The following is an 18,900-nucleotide window of genomic DNA, read 5'->3' on the forward strand; positions in this document are numbered from 1 at the left end:
TGGTTCAGAGGCATTGGGGGATGGGCTGCAGGACTCATGGTTCAGAGGCATTGGAGGATGGGCTGCAGGACTCATGGTTCAGAGGCATTGGAGGATGGGCTGCAGGACTCATGGTTCAGAGGCATTGGGGGATGGGCTGCAGGACTCATGGTTCAGAGGCATTGGAGGATGGGCTGCAGGACTCATGGTTCAGAGGCATTGGAGGATGGGCTGCAGGACTCATGGTTCAGAGGCATTGGAGGATGGGCTGCAGGACTCATGGTTCTGAGGCATTGGAGGATGGGCTGCAGGACTCATGGTTCTGAGGCATTGGAGGATGGGCTGCAGGACTCATGGTTCAGAGGCATTGGGGGATGGGCTGCAGGACTCATGGTTCAGAGGCATTGGAGGATGGGCTGCAGGACTCATGGTTCAGAGGCATTGGAGGATGGGCTGCAGGACTCATGGTTCAGAGGCATTGGGGGATGGGCTGCAGGACTCATGGTTCAGAGGCATTGGAGGATGGGCTGCAGGACTCATGGTTCAGAGGCATTGGAGGATGGGCTGCAGGACTCATGGTTCAGAGGCATTGGAGGATGGGCTGCAGGACTCATGGTTCAGAGGCATTGGAGGATGGGCTGCAGGACTCATGCAAGGCGCTTTACATATATTACTCGTAATATTGATTATATACGTTTTTGTTAAATTAGTAGCATATCTGATACCTATGCTATGTAAGAAGGCTAAGAAAATTGTCTATCATAAGCCGAAACCTTTTAATCAACAATACCCTATGTGACAGGGATTTTATGCACAAGGCCAGAACCTGGTGAATGGGTGAACACCCCCCCCCCCCATGTAACACTAAGTGTGTGTTCATTTATTAAAGCTTTGCCACTTATATCTTATATACATGTTAGGACTTTTATACAGGACATGTTGTTATTGTTATCACCATATAAAATATTGACAGAGGTAGGGTCCAACAAATCCAAGCAGCCGTGCAGACGAGCAACTACGGGACTCGTCAACGCACTGACGGGACCCTATACCCAAACCTGAACTTGGTGATCGCATTATATTACTAGTAGTGGCCCTATTCACTATTTTATTTGAGGTTTATAATCAGATCATTCTTAATCTCTGTATTTTAATATGAGAAAAAGGGGGGTTTGTGATGGCTGGTCAAATTGCTTATGTTCTCTGTATTAAACGACACTATGAATTATCCAGCAGGATGCCGGATTATGAAGATATGGATTCTCCATTTTGTAATGATCTCTTTCTGGTTCTGCTTAAATCACAAGGGAATAAGTTATTACTTTGTGTTCTTCTTCGTGGCCTTCAATACTGGTAGATAGGAGTCTGGCAGAACGCCTAGGCCTGAAATAATCATCATATTTGTAATTAATTCTCTTCATCTCAGTATTTCACACACATATATGAAATCACCACATACACTTATGAAAACCTCCTACATTTCTATTGTTTGTAGGCCAGGATTTGCAGGTGTTAGAAAGATCACGTGACCTCAGTGGGAAGGTACCCTGTGACGTATTTTCAGTCTACGTGTAAAATGTTATGATTGGTTGTTCCATGAGAGGTAACACCCTGGTTAGAGGGTACGCCCTGAGGGTATATTAACCTATGTATCTTGATAATAAATGAGAATATTGATTGAGACAACAGATTGCTATTGTCTTTATTGATCTCCCGGTGCACTGCTGATACTTCAATTACCATATTAGAATACCACCTGACAAAGCAGAGGGAGCCCATTAGAACGCCCATCCCAAAAGGTGCTACCTGGAAGGGGTTTCTTCGACACCAGCATTATGTCCCTGTTTCTTCATATTTCCGGCATTTTGTCCCTCTTCCTTCATATAACCGGCATTATGTCCCTGCTCCCTCATATTACCGACATTATGTCCCTGTTCTATTACAGCGTGTAGAAGAAACCAGAGACTGCTCCAATAACCAGGCACAGACACCAGAGTTTGTTCCACCTGTATTAACCCCTTAATGACGGGGCCTGTTTGGGCCTTAATGACCAAGCCAGATTTGTTAAATCTGGTATGTCTGACTTCATCAGAGAATAACTCTGCGAAAGTTTTGAATATCCAAGTAATTCTGACATTGTTTTTTCATCACATGTTGTACTTTATTTTAGTGGTAAAAGTAGACTGATACGATTTGCGGAAATGAATAAAAAAATAGAAAAAAATGAAGACATTTTGTAAAAATTATCATTTTTCCCTATTTTTAACGGCAATATGTCACATATGTACACACATACTGTACAATTTTTTTTATTAAATATATATTTCCATCTCTTTACTCTATTTTGGCAGCACTTTTGAAAAAAAAATTTTTTTTTGAGCAATTTAGAAGACTTACAATTTTAGTAATAATTTTATACATTTTGAAGTACATTTGGTTTTCCTGCACCAAGCCAGGTTTTCAGAGGCTCATAGGTGTCAGAATGGTGGAAACCCCCACAAGTGACCCCATTTTGCAAACTACACCCCTTAAGGTATTTATTAAGGGGTGTTGTAAGTATTTTGACCCCACAGTTTTTTTGTAAGAATTCATGCAAAGCAGGCGTAAAAAAATATAATCTCACTTTTTTCATAAAATTATCACTTTGAAGACCGATTTCTTTGTAAAGCGACCATAAGAATGAAGAAACACACCCCAAAATCTATCACCCTGTTTCTCCTGTTTTCAAAAATGCCCCCATTGTGACCCTAATGCGTTGCCTGGACACACGGCAGGGCCTGAAAGGAAGGGAGCACCCAGAGGCTTTCAGGACTTTTGCTTGAAAATGTTTTAGGCCCGAATGTATATTTGGAGAGGTTTTGAACTACCAGAACGATAGAAACTTCCCATAAACGACCCCATTTAGAAAACTAGACCCCTTAAGGTATTTATCTAGGGCTGTAGTGAGTATTTTGACTCCACAGTTTTTTGCTAAATTTAATGCATAGCAGGTGAAAAAAAATTAAACTTCACTTTTTTCATAAAAGTATCACTTTGAAGACAGATTTCTTTGTAAAGCGACCATGAAAATGAAGAAACACACCCCAAAATCTATCACCCCGTTTCTCCTGTTTTCAAAAATACTCTCATTGTTGCCCCAATCTGCTTATTAGACGTGTGGCTGGGCCAAAAAGAGAGGGAGCACCCTTTGGCTTTCAGGGCACAATTGAATAAATTCTCGGCCCCATATCATGCATTTAGAGGCATTGAGCTGCCTGAACAAAAAAAAAAACACGCAGAAATGACCCCATTTTAAAAACTAAACCCCTAAAGGTCTTCATCTAGTGGTGTAGTGGGCATGCGGACCAAACATGTATTAAACGAGGAAATAATGGGTATCATTTCAGACACTATGGGTATATAATGTTTTCTTCAAACTCTTATTACGTTTCCACATGAAATAGAGGAGACGTGGTAGAAGGTTATTTTGTTAGAAATATGCCACATTAATAAATTTGTGCGGCATACAGAAGAGAAGTGAAGCCGTGTATTCATAACGAATACATGTCGCTATAGACGTATTTGCCTGTACTTATGACTATGTCTTGCTGAAGAAGCAGTTGGTGCCATTATGATGTCATTGTGGACAGAATTCTGTCCTACTATAAAATCAGTCAGAGAGGAAAAAATAAACTGTACTGGAGTGACGGGCAATATCTTCAAACAAATGGAGGAAAATGTATCCAACTATGTGGCAAACTCGAGTCTTCACTAGATAGAAGAACCTGCAGGGCGGCCATGACAAGGTTTTTTTTTTTCAGTGACTGGTTGTACAACGTCTCTTTAGCTCCATCAATCCTTATGAGGGACGAACGTGCCAAGTGACGCAGTACACCATAACAGACCCCTGCCCGGCAAGGTAGGAACCGCTATGTGCACAAAACAACCAATCACCTACAGAATATATAGAGGGACAGGGTCCAAAACCATCTATAGGAACAGTAAAGGATCACTAATCCCCAAAATGATGTCAGTATTTCCAGAAGAACCGTAACAAAGCCCATGGTGTATTGATAAGGAACAGCTCGATTATTAGAGATCCTCCAAAAAAAAAATATCATGCCCGTATCACGGTACAGAATTAGGAATGTAACAGCCGCATGTGGCAGGACATAGTCATAACAAAAAGGAAATACATCCTCAATTTATTCTTGTAACCATTGCTAAAATGCACGACTTCCACTAATTCAGGGGCGGCACGGGCCGCAGGGGTGGGATTTATCTACTAATTCAGGGGCGGCACGGGCCGCAGGGGTGGGATTTATCCACTAATTCAGGGGCGGCACGGGCCGCAGGTGTGGGATTTATCCACTAATTCAGGGGCGGCACGGGCCGCAGGGGTGGGATTTATCCACTAATTCAGGGGCGGCACGGGCCGCAGGTGTGGGATTTATCCACTAATTCAGGGGCGGCACGGGCCGCAGGTGTGGGATTTATCCACTAATTCAGGGGCGGCACGGGCCGCAGGTGTGGGATTTATCCACTAATTCAGGGGCGGCACGGGCCGCAGGTGTGGGATTTATCTACTAATAAATGCAATGCCCACATTTATTTTTTATTTCAAGAACACTTGTGGGGTCCATGTTCTGAATAGACAGATGTGGCTCCTGCACAATAAACAGTATTCATTTGTGAGTGATCAAGTCCTGGATTTAATTGTCCAAGAAATGTATAAAAAAAAATCATAAAGGGAAAATTTAGTTTTACAGTCTGAAATAAATACTTTACTTCCTCCCCGTGAGAATCCCTCCCTCCCTTGGAAAGCTCAGAAACGAAAAATAAAATATGAATAAATGAAATTGACTCCCTAAAAAGAATCCCCCCCCACCTTTTTTGGTGTTCCCTAAATTATACGGTGTGGTAGGACTCAAAACAGGGGTAGTTGCACAGGCCTGGATTTGAAGGGCACATGGGGCAGTAAAACCGGGAATCGCTCCTCCTTCCGTGCTTACTGCACACCCGGCATCTCTTTTGGGGGTATCTTTGGTTCACAGTGGCAGGGACGGGGTGAAGGAAGTGGCGCTCAGTGAGCCTTTTGACATTCTCCGACTCAAAGGAGTCTCCAGGTGCGGGGGAGTCAAACAGGAGGCGCTCTATAATTTTCTCCTGATACTGGAGGAAACTGAGCGTTCCCTGGGTCTTGTACAGCACATAACTGTTGTAAGTGGCCATCTGGATGAGGTAGATCGCTACCTTTTTATACCAGGCCCTAGTTTTGCGCTTGACCAGGTACGGTTGTAGGACCTGGTCAGATAGATCGACTCCCCCCATGAACTTGTTATAGTCCACAACGCAGACCGGTTTCCTCTTATCAGAGGTAGCGCCCCTCTCTCTCACTGCCACTGTGGTGTCCTCGTGCACGGTGGAGAGCATGTACACCTCCTTTTTGTCACTCCATTTGACAGCGAGCAGCTGGTCACTGGTGAATGAGAGTGACGCACCCCTTACTAGTCGCTTGGACACCAGTCGTTGAGGGAAGCCGACTCTATTTTCTCGTACCGTCCCACAGGCCCCTGTATTAGCAGCATGGAGGGACTTATACAGGGGGACACTGGTGTAGTAATTGTCGGTGTACACATGGTACCCTTTTTGTAGGAATGGCACCATGAGTTCCCAGACAATTTTCCCACTAATGCCAATATCCTCTGGGCATCCTGGGGGATTAAGGTGGCGGTCCCTGCCCTCATATATAAAAAAGGCACAGGTGTAGCCCGTTGTGCTCTCGCACACCTTATAGAGTTTCACTCCGTATCGGGCTCTTTGGAGGGGATGTATTGGCGAAACGATAGACGGCCCTTGAAGGACATAAGGGACTCGTCTACCGCTAGTTTTTGGCCTGGGGTGTATAAATTGAAAAATGAGTCGCTTAGGAGGGAGATGAGGGGTCTCAGTTTGTTGAGGCGATCATAGGCTGGGTCACTTCTTGGGGGGATTTGTGTATTGTCAGAAAAATGCATGAAACGCATTAGAGTCTCGTAGCGCGTTCGGGCCATAACGGCTGCAAATACAGGCGTGCTATGGATAGCGCTGGTAGCCCAATAGGAGCGGATAGAGGTTTTTTTTACTATGCCCATGTTTAGGGTAATTCCCAAAAAAATGTTTATTTCAGAAACTGTTGTGGGGATCCATCCTCTGGCATAGCAAGACCTGGGATTTTGGGTGCCAAATTGCCTGGCGTATAAATTCGTCTGCTGGACAATTATTTCCAGGACCTGATCGCCTATAAACAAATGAAAAAAATTATAGGGACTAAAATTTGAGACATCTGCGTTGATGCCTGGAGTCGCTGTAAATGGCAAAACTTGGGGGGAGAAAGCAATTGCAGGATCCCAAATTGCGGAAGGGACTGCAGTACTAGGCCCGTCTCCCGACGCTTCACCGCTGACCGCTGCGTCCACCACCATAGGGCTGGGGGGTCCAGTGGCAGAAGCAGAACTTGTGTCGCTTTCTGAGCCAAGTTCTGCTTCTGACGCAGTGTCCGTATCACTGCCGGAACCGCTAGAGCATAGCATGGCGTATGCCTGCTCTGCAGAGAACATTCTGCGGCTTCTGCGGTTCATGTTCACCACACTAATAATTGTATTTTTTTTTAGAAGACAAACAAAAAAACGGGGGTGATTACGTGTAATCTGGGGTGATTACTGGTAATCTGGGGTAATTATGGGTAATCTGGGGTGATTACGGGTAATCTGGGGTAATTACGGGTAATCTGGGGTGATTACGGGTAATCTGGGGTGATTACGGACAATATTCGGATAATATCTGAACACTGGCGAGTATGTATGTGGTGTATTTTACAGTATAATACAGCACAAGATTTGTATAGTATCTCTCTCTCTCCTCTCACAGATCAACTACAGTGAGAGGAGGGAGGGAAAGAGCACAAATCTTGTGCTGTATTTTGAAAATCTGGGACTATGGTCACTGTGATAAGTATATCACAGTGACCATCTGATCAGGGACCAATTATAACGGTCCCTGATCAGTTTCTATTTACAGGCAGAATAGCTGCCTTTCACTGACAGTGCATGCGTGCGCCATTTTTTTTTCCGGCGGTTGGGGGGAGGGGGGGCACGATCGGGGGCCTAACAAGTAGTTTTTTATCTCCTCTCACCAAACATTCATGGTGAGAGGAGATAAAAATGTAAATTTTCAACCGCTGTATTAATTGTAACGGCGGTCGCCGGTATTCGTTGAATACCGGCGATCGCCGGTTTGGGGACCGCAACAACGGTCCCCAGACTGTGCTCCAAGCCCTCAGCTACCTCCGGTAGCTGAGAGCAGGGAGCTATCTCTTTTCGCGGCGCCACAATTTTATTCAGATGCAGTGCCGTGAAAAGGCCTATGCATCAGAATAAAGCCCGTTAGTGGCAGCCGTGAAAAGGCATATTGGCGGTCACTAACGGGTTAATGTGTTCTGTACAGTATAGTTAGTGCACCAATGAGGACAGCGCCACCATCTGCACGAGGCAGTAGTGAATGTATAGGTCATGAGTAACGCAGTTCTACACCCACCCACCCTACGGCTTCCTCTCCAATGTGAAACCCCGCGGTATATGAATTCATATGGCTAGATCTCTGTACAAGCAGCGCCACTTATCTGGCGCAGAACGTTTACATATCGGAGATCAGCGGTGAGAGCTCTGTTCTAAGGATTACGTGGGCGGCTCTTAAAAGAGCCTTTGTGGTTAAATGTGGGATAAGCGGCGCTCACTTGCTCTTGGCGCTTTTGCTGCTCTCGGTCTTCTTGGGCAGCAGAACGGCCTGGATGTTGGGCAGGACGCCTCCCTGAGCGATGGTCACACCACCCAGCAGCTTGTTGAGCTCCTCGTCATTGCGCACGGCCAGCTGCAGGTGACGGGGGATGATTCGGGTCTTCTTGTTGTCCCGGGCGGCATTTCCGGCCAGTTCCAGGATCTCAGCGGTCAGATATTCCAGCACAGCGGCCAGGTAGACCGGAGCGCCGGCGCCGACCCTCTCAGCGTAGTTGCCCTTGCGGAGAAGTCTGTGCACACGACCGACAGGAAACTGAAGTCCTGCCCGGGATGAGCGGGTCTTGGCTTTAGCCCGCACTTTGCCTCCTTGCTTTCCTCTTCCAGACATGTCTATTATCTGATCAGATCTAACGGCTGCGCTCCGACCGCCACTTCTTATACCCGGATGGAGCAGAGAGCTTCTTCTCTGATTGGCCGCATCTAAAACTGATATTCAACGCCAGACGCTGTAGCCAATGAGGAAGTAGAATATTTCTATAGACTCGCAGATAACACCACGCCCCCTCCTCCGTCTCTACCAATAGGAACATCTCCCGCCTGAACTCGAATGGAGCAGGAATAAAGCAGCAGCGGCGGCTTCTTCTCATTAGGCGCCAAGTAATGTGCCCCGTACCCGCAGGAAGGACCCAAAGGCTCTTCTAAGAGCCCCCCACCAAGTCTACAACAGAGCTGCCGCCTCCATCTTGTGCTTATTCGTGCGCATGTCCTTATTCCCGCTGGTCTCCCATGTCTGGAAGAGTCGTTCAGTCCGTGCAGCCGCTCCTTCATGCTGCAGGATATGGGGGGACATTCCCGGGTGTGATAGCGCAGAGCTGCTGCTGCATTAGGGGCTTATCTGCGGGCTGCACGGGCTGATTCTTCTCTATCCAACGATACCGTGAAACGCACAATTCCAACGTCCGCTGCCAATCTCCAGTATAAAGGTGGTGACGTACAAACATGTAACACGTCTTTATTACATCCGTATCGTTCCCGAATTACCGGCATTATGTCCCTGTCCTCTCATGTAACTGGCATTATGTCCTATGTAGGAGGGTACAGGGACACAATGCAGGTAACATGTCCCTGTTCTCTCATCTTCCAGACATTATGTCCCTGTTCCTTCATATTACCGGCTTTATGTCCCTGTTCCCTCATATTACCGGCATTATGTCCCTGTTCCCTCATCTTACCGGCATTATGTCCCTGTTCCTTCAGATTACCGGCTTTATGTCCCTGTTCCCTCATATTACAGGCATTATGTCCTATGTAGGAGGGAACAGGGACATAATGCCGGTAATATGTCCCTGTTCCCTCATATTAAAGGCATCATGTCCTTGTTCCTTCCTATTACCGGCATTACGTCCCTGTTCCCTCATATTCCCCGCATTATGTCCTTGTTCCCTCATCTTACCGGCATTTTGTCCCTGTTCCCTCCTATTACCGCATTATGTCCCTGTTCTAGTACAGCGTGTAGAAGAAACCAGAGACTGCTCCACCTGTATTAAAATAACGACTCAACACACTAGAGTTTGCGGCTACAATAACCTTGCACCAAAAAAAAAACGGGTATTGTAATACGGGTGGAGAAAACTTTGTTGTTTTGTGCAAGATTATTGTAACAGCAAAGTCTGTATTGCAATACCTGGCACAGAGGAGACACCAGAGTCTGCTCCACTTGTATTACAATACCTGGCACAGAGGAGACACCAGAGTCTGCTCCGCCTGTATTACAATACCCGGCACAGAGGAGACACCAGAGTCTGCTCCACTTGTATTACAACACCCGACACAGAGGAGACACCAGAGTCTGCTCCACTTGTATTACAATACCTGGCACAGAGGAGACACCAGAGTCTGCTCCACTTGTATTACAATACCCGGCACAGAGGAGACACCAGAGTCTGTTCCACTTGTATTACAATACCCGGCACAGACGAGACACCAGAGTCTGCTCCGCCTGTATTACAATACCCGGCACAGAGGAGACACCAGAGTCTGCTCCACTTGTATTACAACACCCGACACAGAGGAGACACCAGAGTCTGCTCCACTTGTATTACAACACCCGGAACAGAGGAGACGCCAGAGTCTGCTCCACTTGTATTACAATACCCGGCAGAGGAGACACCAGAGTCTGCTCCACTTGTATTACAACACCCGGTACAGAGGAGACACCAGAGTCTGCTCCGCCTGTATTACAACACCCGGTACAGAGGAGACACCAGAGTCTGCTCCGCCTGTATTACAATACCCGGTACAGAGGAGAGACCAGAGTCTGCTCCACTTGTATTACAACACCCGGTACAGAGGAGACACCAGAGTCTGCTCCGCCTGTATTACAATACCCGGCACAGAGGAGACACCAGAGTCTGCTCCGCCTGTATTACAATAACCACCCTTTATCCAGTCCTCGCCAGTGTGATTGCTTGTTCTCTATCGTCGACAAGCAGTTTCGCTGGCATCTGTTATAAATCTGACTACTACCCTCATCATTGTTATTTACAGATGTCCCATGCTTCCTCCCGTCTCCTAATGTACAATGTTCTGTTTCTTCTGGACAGTGTGATATTATGACGGGTCATCTGCCCGCAGGATCCATGTCCCGGCTTCCTCACACGCGGCATTGTCCCTCCCTGTCCGGCAGCCACATAATGTATGAAGCAGCATCTGAACCGACACGAGAACGGCCGCAGAACAGGGAGACTAGCGGGAGGCCAGACAATAGCAGGCACAGCTCTGTTGTAGACAAGGTGGGTGGCTCTTAGAAGAGCCTTTGTGTTCTTACTGCAGGGACGGGGCACATTACTTGGCGCTGGTGTACTTGGTGACGGCCTTGGTGCCCTCGGACACGGCGTGCTTGGCCAGCTCTCCAGGCAGCAGCAGGCGCACGGCAGTCTGGATCTCCCGGGAGGTGATGGTGGAGCGCTTGTTGTAGTGAGCCAGGCGGGAGGCTTCCCCTGCGATGCGCTCGAAGATGTCATTGACGAAGGAGTTCATGATGCCCATGGCCTTGGACGAGATGCCGGTGTCAGGGTGGACCTGCTTGAGCACCTTGTACACGTAAATGGCGTAACTCTCCTTCCTGCTCTTTCTCCGCTTCTTGCCGTCCTTCTTCTGTGTCTTGGTCACGGCTTTCTTGGAGCCCTTCTTGGGCGCCGGGGCAGACTTGGCGGGCTCAGGCATGATGACACACTGCGATCTGCTCACAACTGAGATAATGGAATGCTTTACCCTCTCACCGCTGCTGTATTTATACACGGGCTATGCAAATGAGCAACGCTGCCTGACCGCTGTTCTACTGGAAGAGCAAGTCATGTGACATATGGAATCGTCATAAGCCACTCCCAGTGCAGCTAATTGGTGGTTTCCACGAGTCTGTTCTCTGTTGGTGGATTTAAATCTATCCGATCACAGGAGCTGGTGAGCGGTGCAGTAGTTAACTACTGCCTCGGGTAGATGGTGGCGCTGTCCTCATTGATGCACTAACTATACTGTACAGAACACATTAATAGTACAACTACTCCAGTGATTCGTGTTCATGATCTACAACCCGTCCCCGACTACATAGTGTCTTAAATTATATCTTCCAGTCTCAAGAGCGTTGTCACAATTCGGTCCCCCTGAAGTATAACCACCATCATCCCAGGTGTTTAGGTAAGATTCCATCCCCGCGTCATGTACGGATAAGAGCAGTTCCTAAACTACAAAGGAGAAGTCCTACGAGGGGTCTGCGGCAATGCTTTATATACACAGGAGACGCTATTAGGGTAACAAACCCTTCCTCTCAAGGACTCTCATTGCTTCTAATTCTGCCCTGGTGTACACCACCAACTAAATGTGAACAAATGAAAAAGGGAGGGGAAGAGAAGGGCAAGAAGCACACGGATCAAAGGATCTCTCGAATTAAGAAAAATTATAGATCAATAAAACAACGAGCTTAGAGGTATATTCTACCTAACAGGGAAGGGGTGAACGGTCCCTATGTAGAGAACACCCCATTTAATGAACAAATTCCATTCAGCATTGTGACTTATCGTAGATGAAGGGGAATAAAAGGGAAAGGTACATAAATCAAATATCAAAAGTGGGGGCATAAAGGGGACAAACTGGGCTGTAATGTTCGTCTCCCTCAAGTACCGCACTATTGGAGCTCTGATATTAGATGTTACTTCTGAATAGAGCTGCATCAATTTGTCTTTTTCATTCTCTGAATGCGTCTCAGTAAATGTTACTCTGCAGCAACTTCATGCGTTAGTGGGATGAGGGGAGTCCTAAGTATAGACAACGCACAGTGTTAGTACGAAGTAGAAATAGGTGCATTCTGTTTCCTGTCATTGTATTGCCAGCAGCGCGATTATACCAGCAGTCTGGCAAAGTGACATACAAGACAATGCAAGTCCATACTTATGTGGAACTTGGTGCTACAAATTGGTAGTTTGTTTTGAAAATCTCGTAACATTTGTAGCAATGAGAGCAGCTTGGAAAACACGGCCCCTCCAACATTGGGTTTTACTCTTGTAAAATGCCGTATCAGCTGCATCAGTTTTGTCCTTTTTCATTCATTGAATGCGTCTCACTAAATGTTGCTCTGCAAGAAACTGCACGCGTTACTGTAATAAAGTGAGTCCTATATCGGGACAGCAGACAGATTCATTATTAGTACTAGAGGTTAACAGATTTATTGCCAGCAGCCTTATTAATCCCAGCCGTCCGGCAGAATGAGATACGGGCCGAGCCGATACTTGTGTCAAAGTTGGTCCCAGTAACAGATTTATTGTTTGTTGTAAGAATCTGGTAACATTAGTAGCAGTGACAGCAGCTAAGAAAACACTGGCCCTCTCTCCAAGGATTGCGGAAAGCACGTTGCCCAGCAGCAAGCTGGACGCCGAAGAAGCAACACCGCAAGTCAGCTGTTTGATCCACTGCTCGTGCGCTTATACAGCGCTATGAGCAACTAAGCGGATATTCAGCGGTGTTTCTGCCACTCCTGTACGTGCAGGCATCGGCACAAACGGCGTCCGGCAGCGCCGCTACGAGGAGGTGTTTTCCTGCCTGAGTACCTTACTGCTATACTTGCTGGCGAGTGATCCTCTTGCCCTTCAGATTAACATTCCCTGGTCTAAGACCCAATTCAGTCATCTGCTTCTAGGACGCTATTAGGGGACACACTGAAGTCCACATATCCGGCTCCTCACTGGAAGACCGACGTGATACTGAAGCCCCTACCCCCGTGTATATAGAAGTAGAAGGTCACTGCTCAGATACACGAGCGGTCACCAGCAGACATCATAGCTGATCTATAGAGGATGTGGCGGCTCTGAGAAGAGCCTTTTTTGTGTTGTGTAAGATGGAGCAGAATTAACCTCCGAAGCCGTAGAGAGTGCGGCCCTGGCGCTTGAGCGCGTACACCACGTCCATAGCGGTGACGGTCTTCCTCTTGGCGTGCTCGGTGTAGGTGACGGCGTCACGGATGACGTTCTCCAGGAAAACCTTCAGCACGCCGCGAGTCTCTTCATAGATGAGACCGGAGATGCGTTTGACGCCTCCCCTGCGAGTTAGCCGGCGGATTGCAGGCTTGGTGATGCCCTGGATGTTATCACGGAGCACCTTCCTATGCCGCTTAGCACCGCCCTTTCCGAGTCCTTTTCCTCCTTTACCGCGACCAGACATCCTGTAAGCTGGAGCTAAAGAGAAATATTGTACCGAGAACCGCGGGGCGCGTCTTTATATAGACCTTGGGTGGACCAGAGAGAGACATGTCATTTCCGGGGCGTTCCTCTCAGCTAATTTACATTACCAATCCCTCCCCCTCCCGTTGATTGGCTTAACTCAGATTTTGAATTGCAAGCTCATTTTACAATACCGGCAGCTCTTTTCCCGCTTCTACTTGTACTTTCCTTCATATTACCGGCATTATGTCCCTGTTCCCTTATCTTACCGGCATTACCTCACGGTTCCTTCATATTACCGGCATTATGTCCCTGTTTCTTCATATTACCAGCATTACGTCCCTGTTCCTTCATATTACCGAAATTATGTCCATATTCCCTCATCTGAACCGGCATTATGTGCCTGTTCCGTCATCTTACCGGCATTACGACCCTGTTCCTTCATATTACCGGCATTACGTCCCTGTTCCTTCATATTTTTGGCATTATGTCCCTGTTCCCTCATCTTACCGGCATTTTGTCCTTGTTCCTTCATCTTACCGGCATTACGTCACTGTTCCTCCATATTAGTGGAATTACGTCCCTGTTCCTTCATATTATCGGCTTTATGTCCCTGTTCTCTCATATTACAGACATTATGTCCCTGTTCCCTCATCTTACCGGAATTGTGTCCCTGTTCCCTCATCTTACCGGCATTATGTCGCTGTTCCTTCATATTACCGGCATTACATCCCTGTTCCTTCATGTTACCGGCATTACATCCCTGTTCCTTCATGTTACCGGCATTACGTCCCTGTTCCTTCACATTACCGGCATTAGGTCCCTGTTTCTTAATATTATCGGCATTACAACCCTGTTCCTTCATATTACCGGCATTATTTTCCTGTTACTTCATATTACTGCCACTAGGTCCACTGTAGGAGGGTACAGGGATATAATGCCGGTAATATGTCCCTGTTCCCTCATCTTTCAGACATTATGTCCCTGTTCCCTCATATTACCGGCATTACGTCCCTGCTCCTTCATATTATAGGCATTACGTCCCTGTTTCTTCATATTACCAGCATTACGTCCCATTTCCTTCATATTACCAGAATTGCGTCCCTATTCCTTCATATTACCGGCATTAGGTCCCTGTTCCTTCATATTACCAGCATTATGTCCCTGTTCCTTCATATTACAGGCATTTTGTCCCTGTTCCTTCATATTACAGGCATTATGTCCCTGTTCCTTCATATAACCGGCATTAAGTCCATGTTCCCTCATATTACCGGCATTATGTCCCTGTTCCCTCACCTTACCGGCATTATGTCTCTGTTCCCTCATTTGAACCGGCATTATCTGCCTGTTCCTCTATATTACCGCAATTACGTCCCTATTTCTTCATATTAAAGGCATTACGTCCCTGTTACTTCATATTACCGGCAATACGTCCCTGTTCCTTCATATTACACACATAATGTCCCTGTTCCTTCAAATTACCGGCATAATTTCCCTGTTACTTCATCTTACCGGCATTATTTTCCTGTTCCTTCATATAACCGGCATTATGTTCACTGTAGGAGGGTACAGGGACATAATGCCGGTAATATGTCCCTGTTCCCTCATCTTACACGCATTATGTCCCTGTTCCTTAATATTACAGACATTATGTCCCTGTTCCCTCATATTACCGGCATTACGTCCCTGCTCCTTCATATTATCGGCAATAAGTCCCTGTTTCTTCATATTACCAGCATTACGTCACTGTTACTTCATATTACCGAAATTGCGTCCCTATTCCTTCATATTAACGGCATTATGTCCCTGTTCCTTCATATTACCAGCATTATGTCCCTGTTCCTTCATATTACAGGCATTTTGTCCCTGTTCCTCCATATTACCGGCATTATGTCCCTGTTCCTTCATATTACAGGCATTATGTCCTTGTTCTTTCATATTACCGGCATAATGTCCTTGTTCCTTCATATTACAGGCATTATGTCCCTGTTCCTTCATATAACCGGCATTAAGTCCCTGTTCCCTCATCTTACCGGCATTATTTCACTGTTCCCTCATCTGAAACGGAATTATGTACCTGTTCCTTCATATTACCGGCATTATTTCCATGTTCCTTCATATTACCGGCATTACGTCCCTGTTCCTTCATACTACCGAGATTATGTCCCTCTTCCCTCATCTTACCGGCATTTTGTCCCTGTTCCTTCATCTTACCGGCATTACATTCCTGTTCCTCCATATTACAGGAATTACGTCCCTATTCCTTCATATTACCGGCATTACGTCCCTGTTCCTTCATATTACAGGCATTATGTCCCTGTTTCTTCATATTACCAGCATTACGTCACCGTTCCCTCATATTATCGGCATTATGTCCCTGTTCCCTCATATTATCGGCATTAAGTCCCTGTTTCTTCATATTACCAGCATTACGTCACCGTTCCCTCATATTATCGGCATTATGTCCCTGTTCCCTCATATTACCGGCATTACGTCCCTGCTCCTACATATTATCGGCATTAAGTCCCTGTTTCTTCATATTACCAGCATTACGTCCCTGTTCCTTCATATTACCAGAATTGTGTCCCTATTCCTTCATATTACAGGCATTTTGTCCCTGTTCCTTTATATTACAGGCATTATGTCCTTGTTCTTTCATATTACCGGCATTATGTCCCTGTTCCTTCATATAACCGGCATTGAGTCCCTGTTCCCTCATCTTACCAGCATTATGTCCCTGTTCCCTCATCTTACCAGCATTATGTCCCTGTTCCCTCATTTGAACCGGCATTATGTCCCTGTTCCTTCATATTATCGGAATTACGTCCCTGTTCCTTTATATTATCGGCATTACGTCCCTGTTCCTTTATATTATCGGCATTACGTCCCTGTTCCTTCATATTATCGGCATTACGTCCCTGCTCCTTCATATTATCGGCATTACGTCCCTGTTCCTTCATATTATCGGCATTACGTCTCTGTTCCTTCATATTATCGGCATTATGTCCTTGTTCCTTCATATTATCTGCATTACGTTCCTTTTCCCTCATTTTACCGGCATTATGTCCCTGTTCCCTCATCTTACCGGCATTATGTCCCTGTTCCCTCATCTTACCGGCATTTTGTCCCTGTTCCCTCATCTTACCGGCATTGTGTCCCTGTTCCCTCATCTTACCGGCATTATTTCACTGTTCCCTCATCTGAAACGGCATTATGTGCCTGTTCCTTCATCTTACCGGCATTACGTCACTGTTCCTTCATATTACCCGCATTACGTCCCTGTTCCTTCATACTACCGAGATTATGTCCCTGTTCCCTCATCTTACCGCCATTTTGTCCCTGTTCCTTCATCTTACCGGCATTACGTTCCTGTTCCTCCATATTACCGGAATTACGTCCCTATTCCTTCATATTACCGGCATTACGTCCCTGTTCCTTCATATTACAGGCATTATGTCCCTGTTCCTTCATATTACAGGTATTATGTCCCTGTTTCCTCATATTACCCGCATTACGTCCCTGCTCCTTCATATTATCGGCATTAAGTCCCTGTTTCTTCATATTACCAGCATTACGTCCCTATTCCCTCATTTTATCGGCATTATGTCCCTGTTCCCTCATATTACCGGCATTACGTCCCTGATCCTTCATATTATCGGCATTAAGTCCCTGTTACTTCATATTACCAGCATTACGTCCCTGTTCCTTCATATTACCAGAATTGCGTCCCTATTCCTTCATATTACAGGCATTTTGTCCCTGTTCCTTCATATTACCAGCATTATGTCCTTGTTCTTTCATATTACCGGCATTATGTCCCTGTTCCTTCATATAACCGGCATTAAGTCCCTGTTCCCTCATCTTACCGGCATTATGTCCCTGTTCCCTCATCTTACCGGCATTATGTCCCTGTTCCCTCATTTGAACCGGCATTATGTGCCTGTTCCTTCATATTATCGGCATTACGTCCCTGCTCCTTCATATTATCGGCATTACGTCCCTGCTCCTTCATATTATCGGCATTACGTCCCTGTTCCTTCCTATTATCGGCATTGCGTCTCTGTTCCTTCATATTATCGGCATTATGTCCCTGCTCCTTCATATTATCGGCATTACGTCCTTGTTCCTTCATATTATCTGCATTACGTTCCTCTTCCCTCATTTTACCGGCATTTTGTCCCTGTTCCCACATTTACCGGCATTATGTCCCTGTTCCCTCATCTTACCGGCATTTTGTCCCTGTTCCCTCATCTTACCGGCATTATGTCCCTGTTCTCTCATCTTACTGCCATTATGTCCCTGTTCCTTCATATTACAGGCATTATTTCCCTGTTCCTTCATATTATCGGCATTACGTCCCTGTTCCTTCATATTATCGGCATTACGTCCCTGCTCTTTCATATTACAGACATAATGTCCCTGTTCCCTCATCTTACCGACATTATTTCCCTGTTCCTTCTTATTATCGGCATTATGTCCCTGTTCCTTCATATTACCGGCATAATGTCCCTGTCCCCTCATATTACACGCAATATGTCCCTGATCCTTCATATTACAGGCTTCATGTCCCTGTTCCTTCATATTACCGGCATAATGTCCCTGTCCCCTCATATTACTGGCATTATGTCCCGTGTAGGAGGGCACAGGGACATAATGCCGGTAATATATCCCTGTTTCCTCATCTTTGAGGCATTATGTCCCTGTTTCTTCATATTACAGGCATTATCTCCCTTTTCCTTCATATTACCGGCATCATGTCCCTATTCCTTCATATTACCGGCAACTTGTCCTGTTCCTTCATATTACAGGCATTCTGTCCCTGTTCCTTCATATTACCAGCATTATGTCCCTGTTCCTTCATATTATCGGCATTATGTCCCTGTTCTTTCATATTACAGGCATTATGTCCTTGTTCTTTCATATTACCGGCATTATGTCCCTGTTCCTTCATATTACCAGCATTATGTCCTGTTCCTTCATATTATAGGCATTTTGTCCCTGTTCCTTCATATTACAGGCATTATGTCCTTGTTCTTTCATATTACCGGCATTATGTCCCTGTTCCTTCATATAATCGGAATTATGTCCCTGCTCCTTCATATTATCGGCATTACGTCCCTGTTCCTTCATATTATCGGCATTACGTCGCTATTCCTTCATATTATCGGCATTACGTCCCTGTTCCTTCATATTATCGGCATTACGTCCCTGTTCCTTCATATTATCGGCATTATGTCCCTGATCGGCATTATGTCCCTGCTCCTTCATATTATCGGCATTACGTCCCTGTTCCTTCATATTATCGGCATTACGTCCCTGTTCCTTCATATTATCGGCATTATGTCCCTGCTCCTTCATATTATCGGCATTACGTCCCTGTTCCCTCATCTTACCGGCATTTTGTCCCTGTTCCTTCATCTTACCCACATTTAGTCCCTGTTCCCTCATCTTACCGG

The 18,900-nt window shown here is 46.0% G+C and overlaps 2 protein-coding genes across 2 annotated transcripts; both read right to left on the bottom strand.

Annotated features, from left to right (window-relative positions):
- Positions 1 to 7,728: 7,728 nt before the first annotated feature.
- Positions 7,729 to 8,121, bottom strand: LOC142663051 (histone H2A type 1). The gene has a single exon (XM_075841348.1). It carries the CDS (start codon positions 8,119 to 8,121, stop codon positions 7,729 to 7,731), a length of 393 nt encoding a protein of 130 aa, XP_075697463.1.
- A 2,456-nt stretch (positions 8,122 to 10,577) lies between these two features.
- LOC142663052 (histone H2B 1.1) lies at positions 10,578 to 10,958 on the bottom strand. Its single transcript, XM_075841350.1, has one exon. The coding sequence runs from the start codon at positions 10,956 to 10,958 to the stop codon at positions 10,578 to 10,580; it is 381 nt and encodes a 126-aa protein (XP_075697465.1).
- Between the last annotated feature and the right edge of the window lie 7,942 nt (positions 10,959 to 18,900).

Source organism: Rhinoderma darwinii, chromosome 11 (genome assembly GCF_050947455.1).
Source record: "Rhinoderma darwinii isolate aRhiDar2 chromosome 11, aRhiDar2.hap1, whole genome shotgun sequence".
Taxonomy (NCBI): Eukaryota; Metazoa; Chordata; class Amphibia; order Anura; family Rhinodermatidae; genus Rhinoderma; species Rhinoderma darwinii.

What these genes read in the sequence shown, in the direction of transcription:
- LOC142663052 (XM_075841350.1), bottom strand. Translation starts at nt 10,958, where the DNA reads ATGCCTGAGCCCGCCAAGTCTGCCCCGGCGCCCAAGAAGGGCTCCAAG.
- LOC142663051 (XM_075841348.1), bottom strand. Translation starts at nt 8,121, where the DNA reads ATGTCTGGAAGAGGAAAGCAAGGAGGCAAAGTGCGGGCTAAAGCCAAG.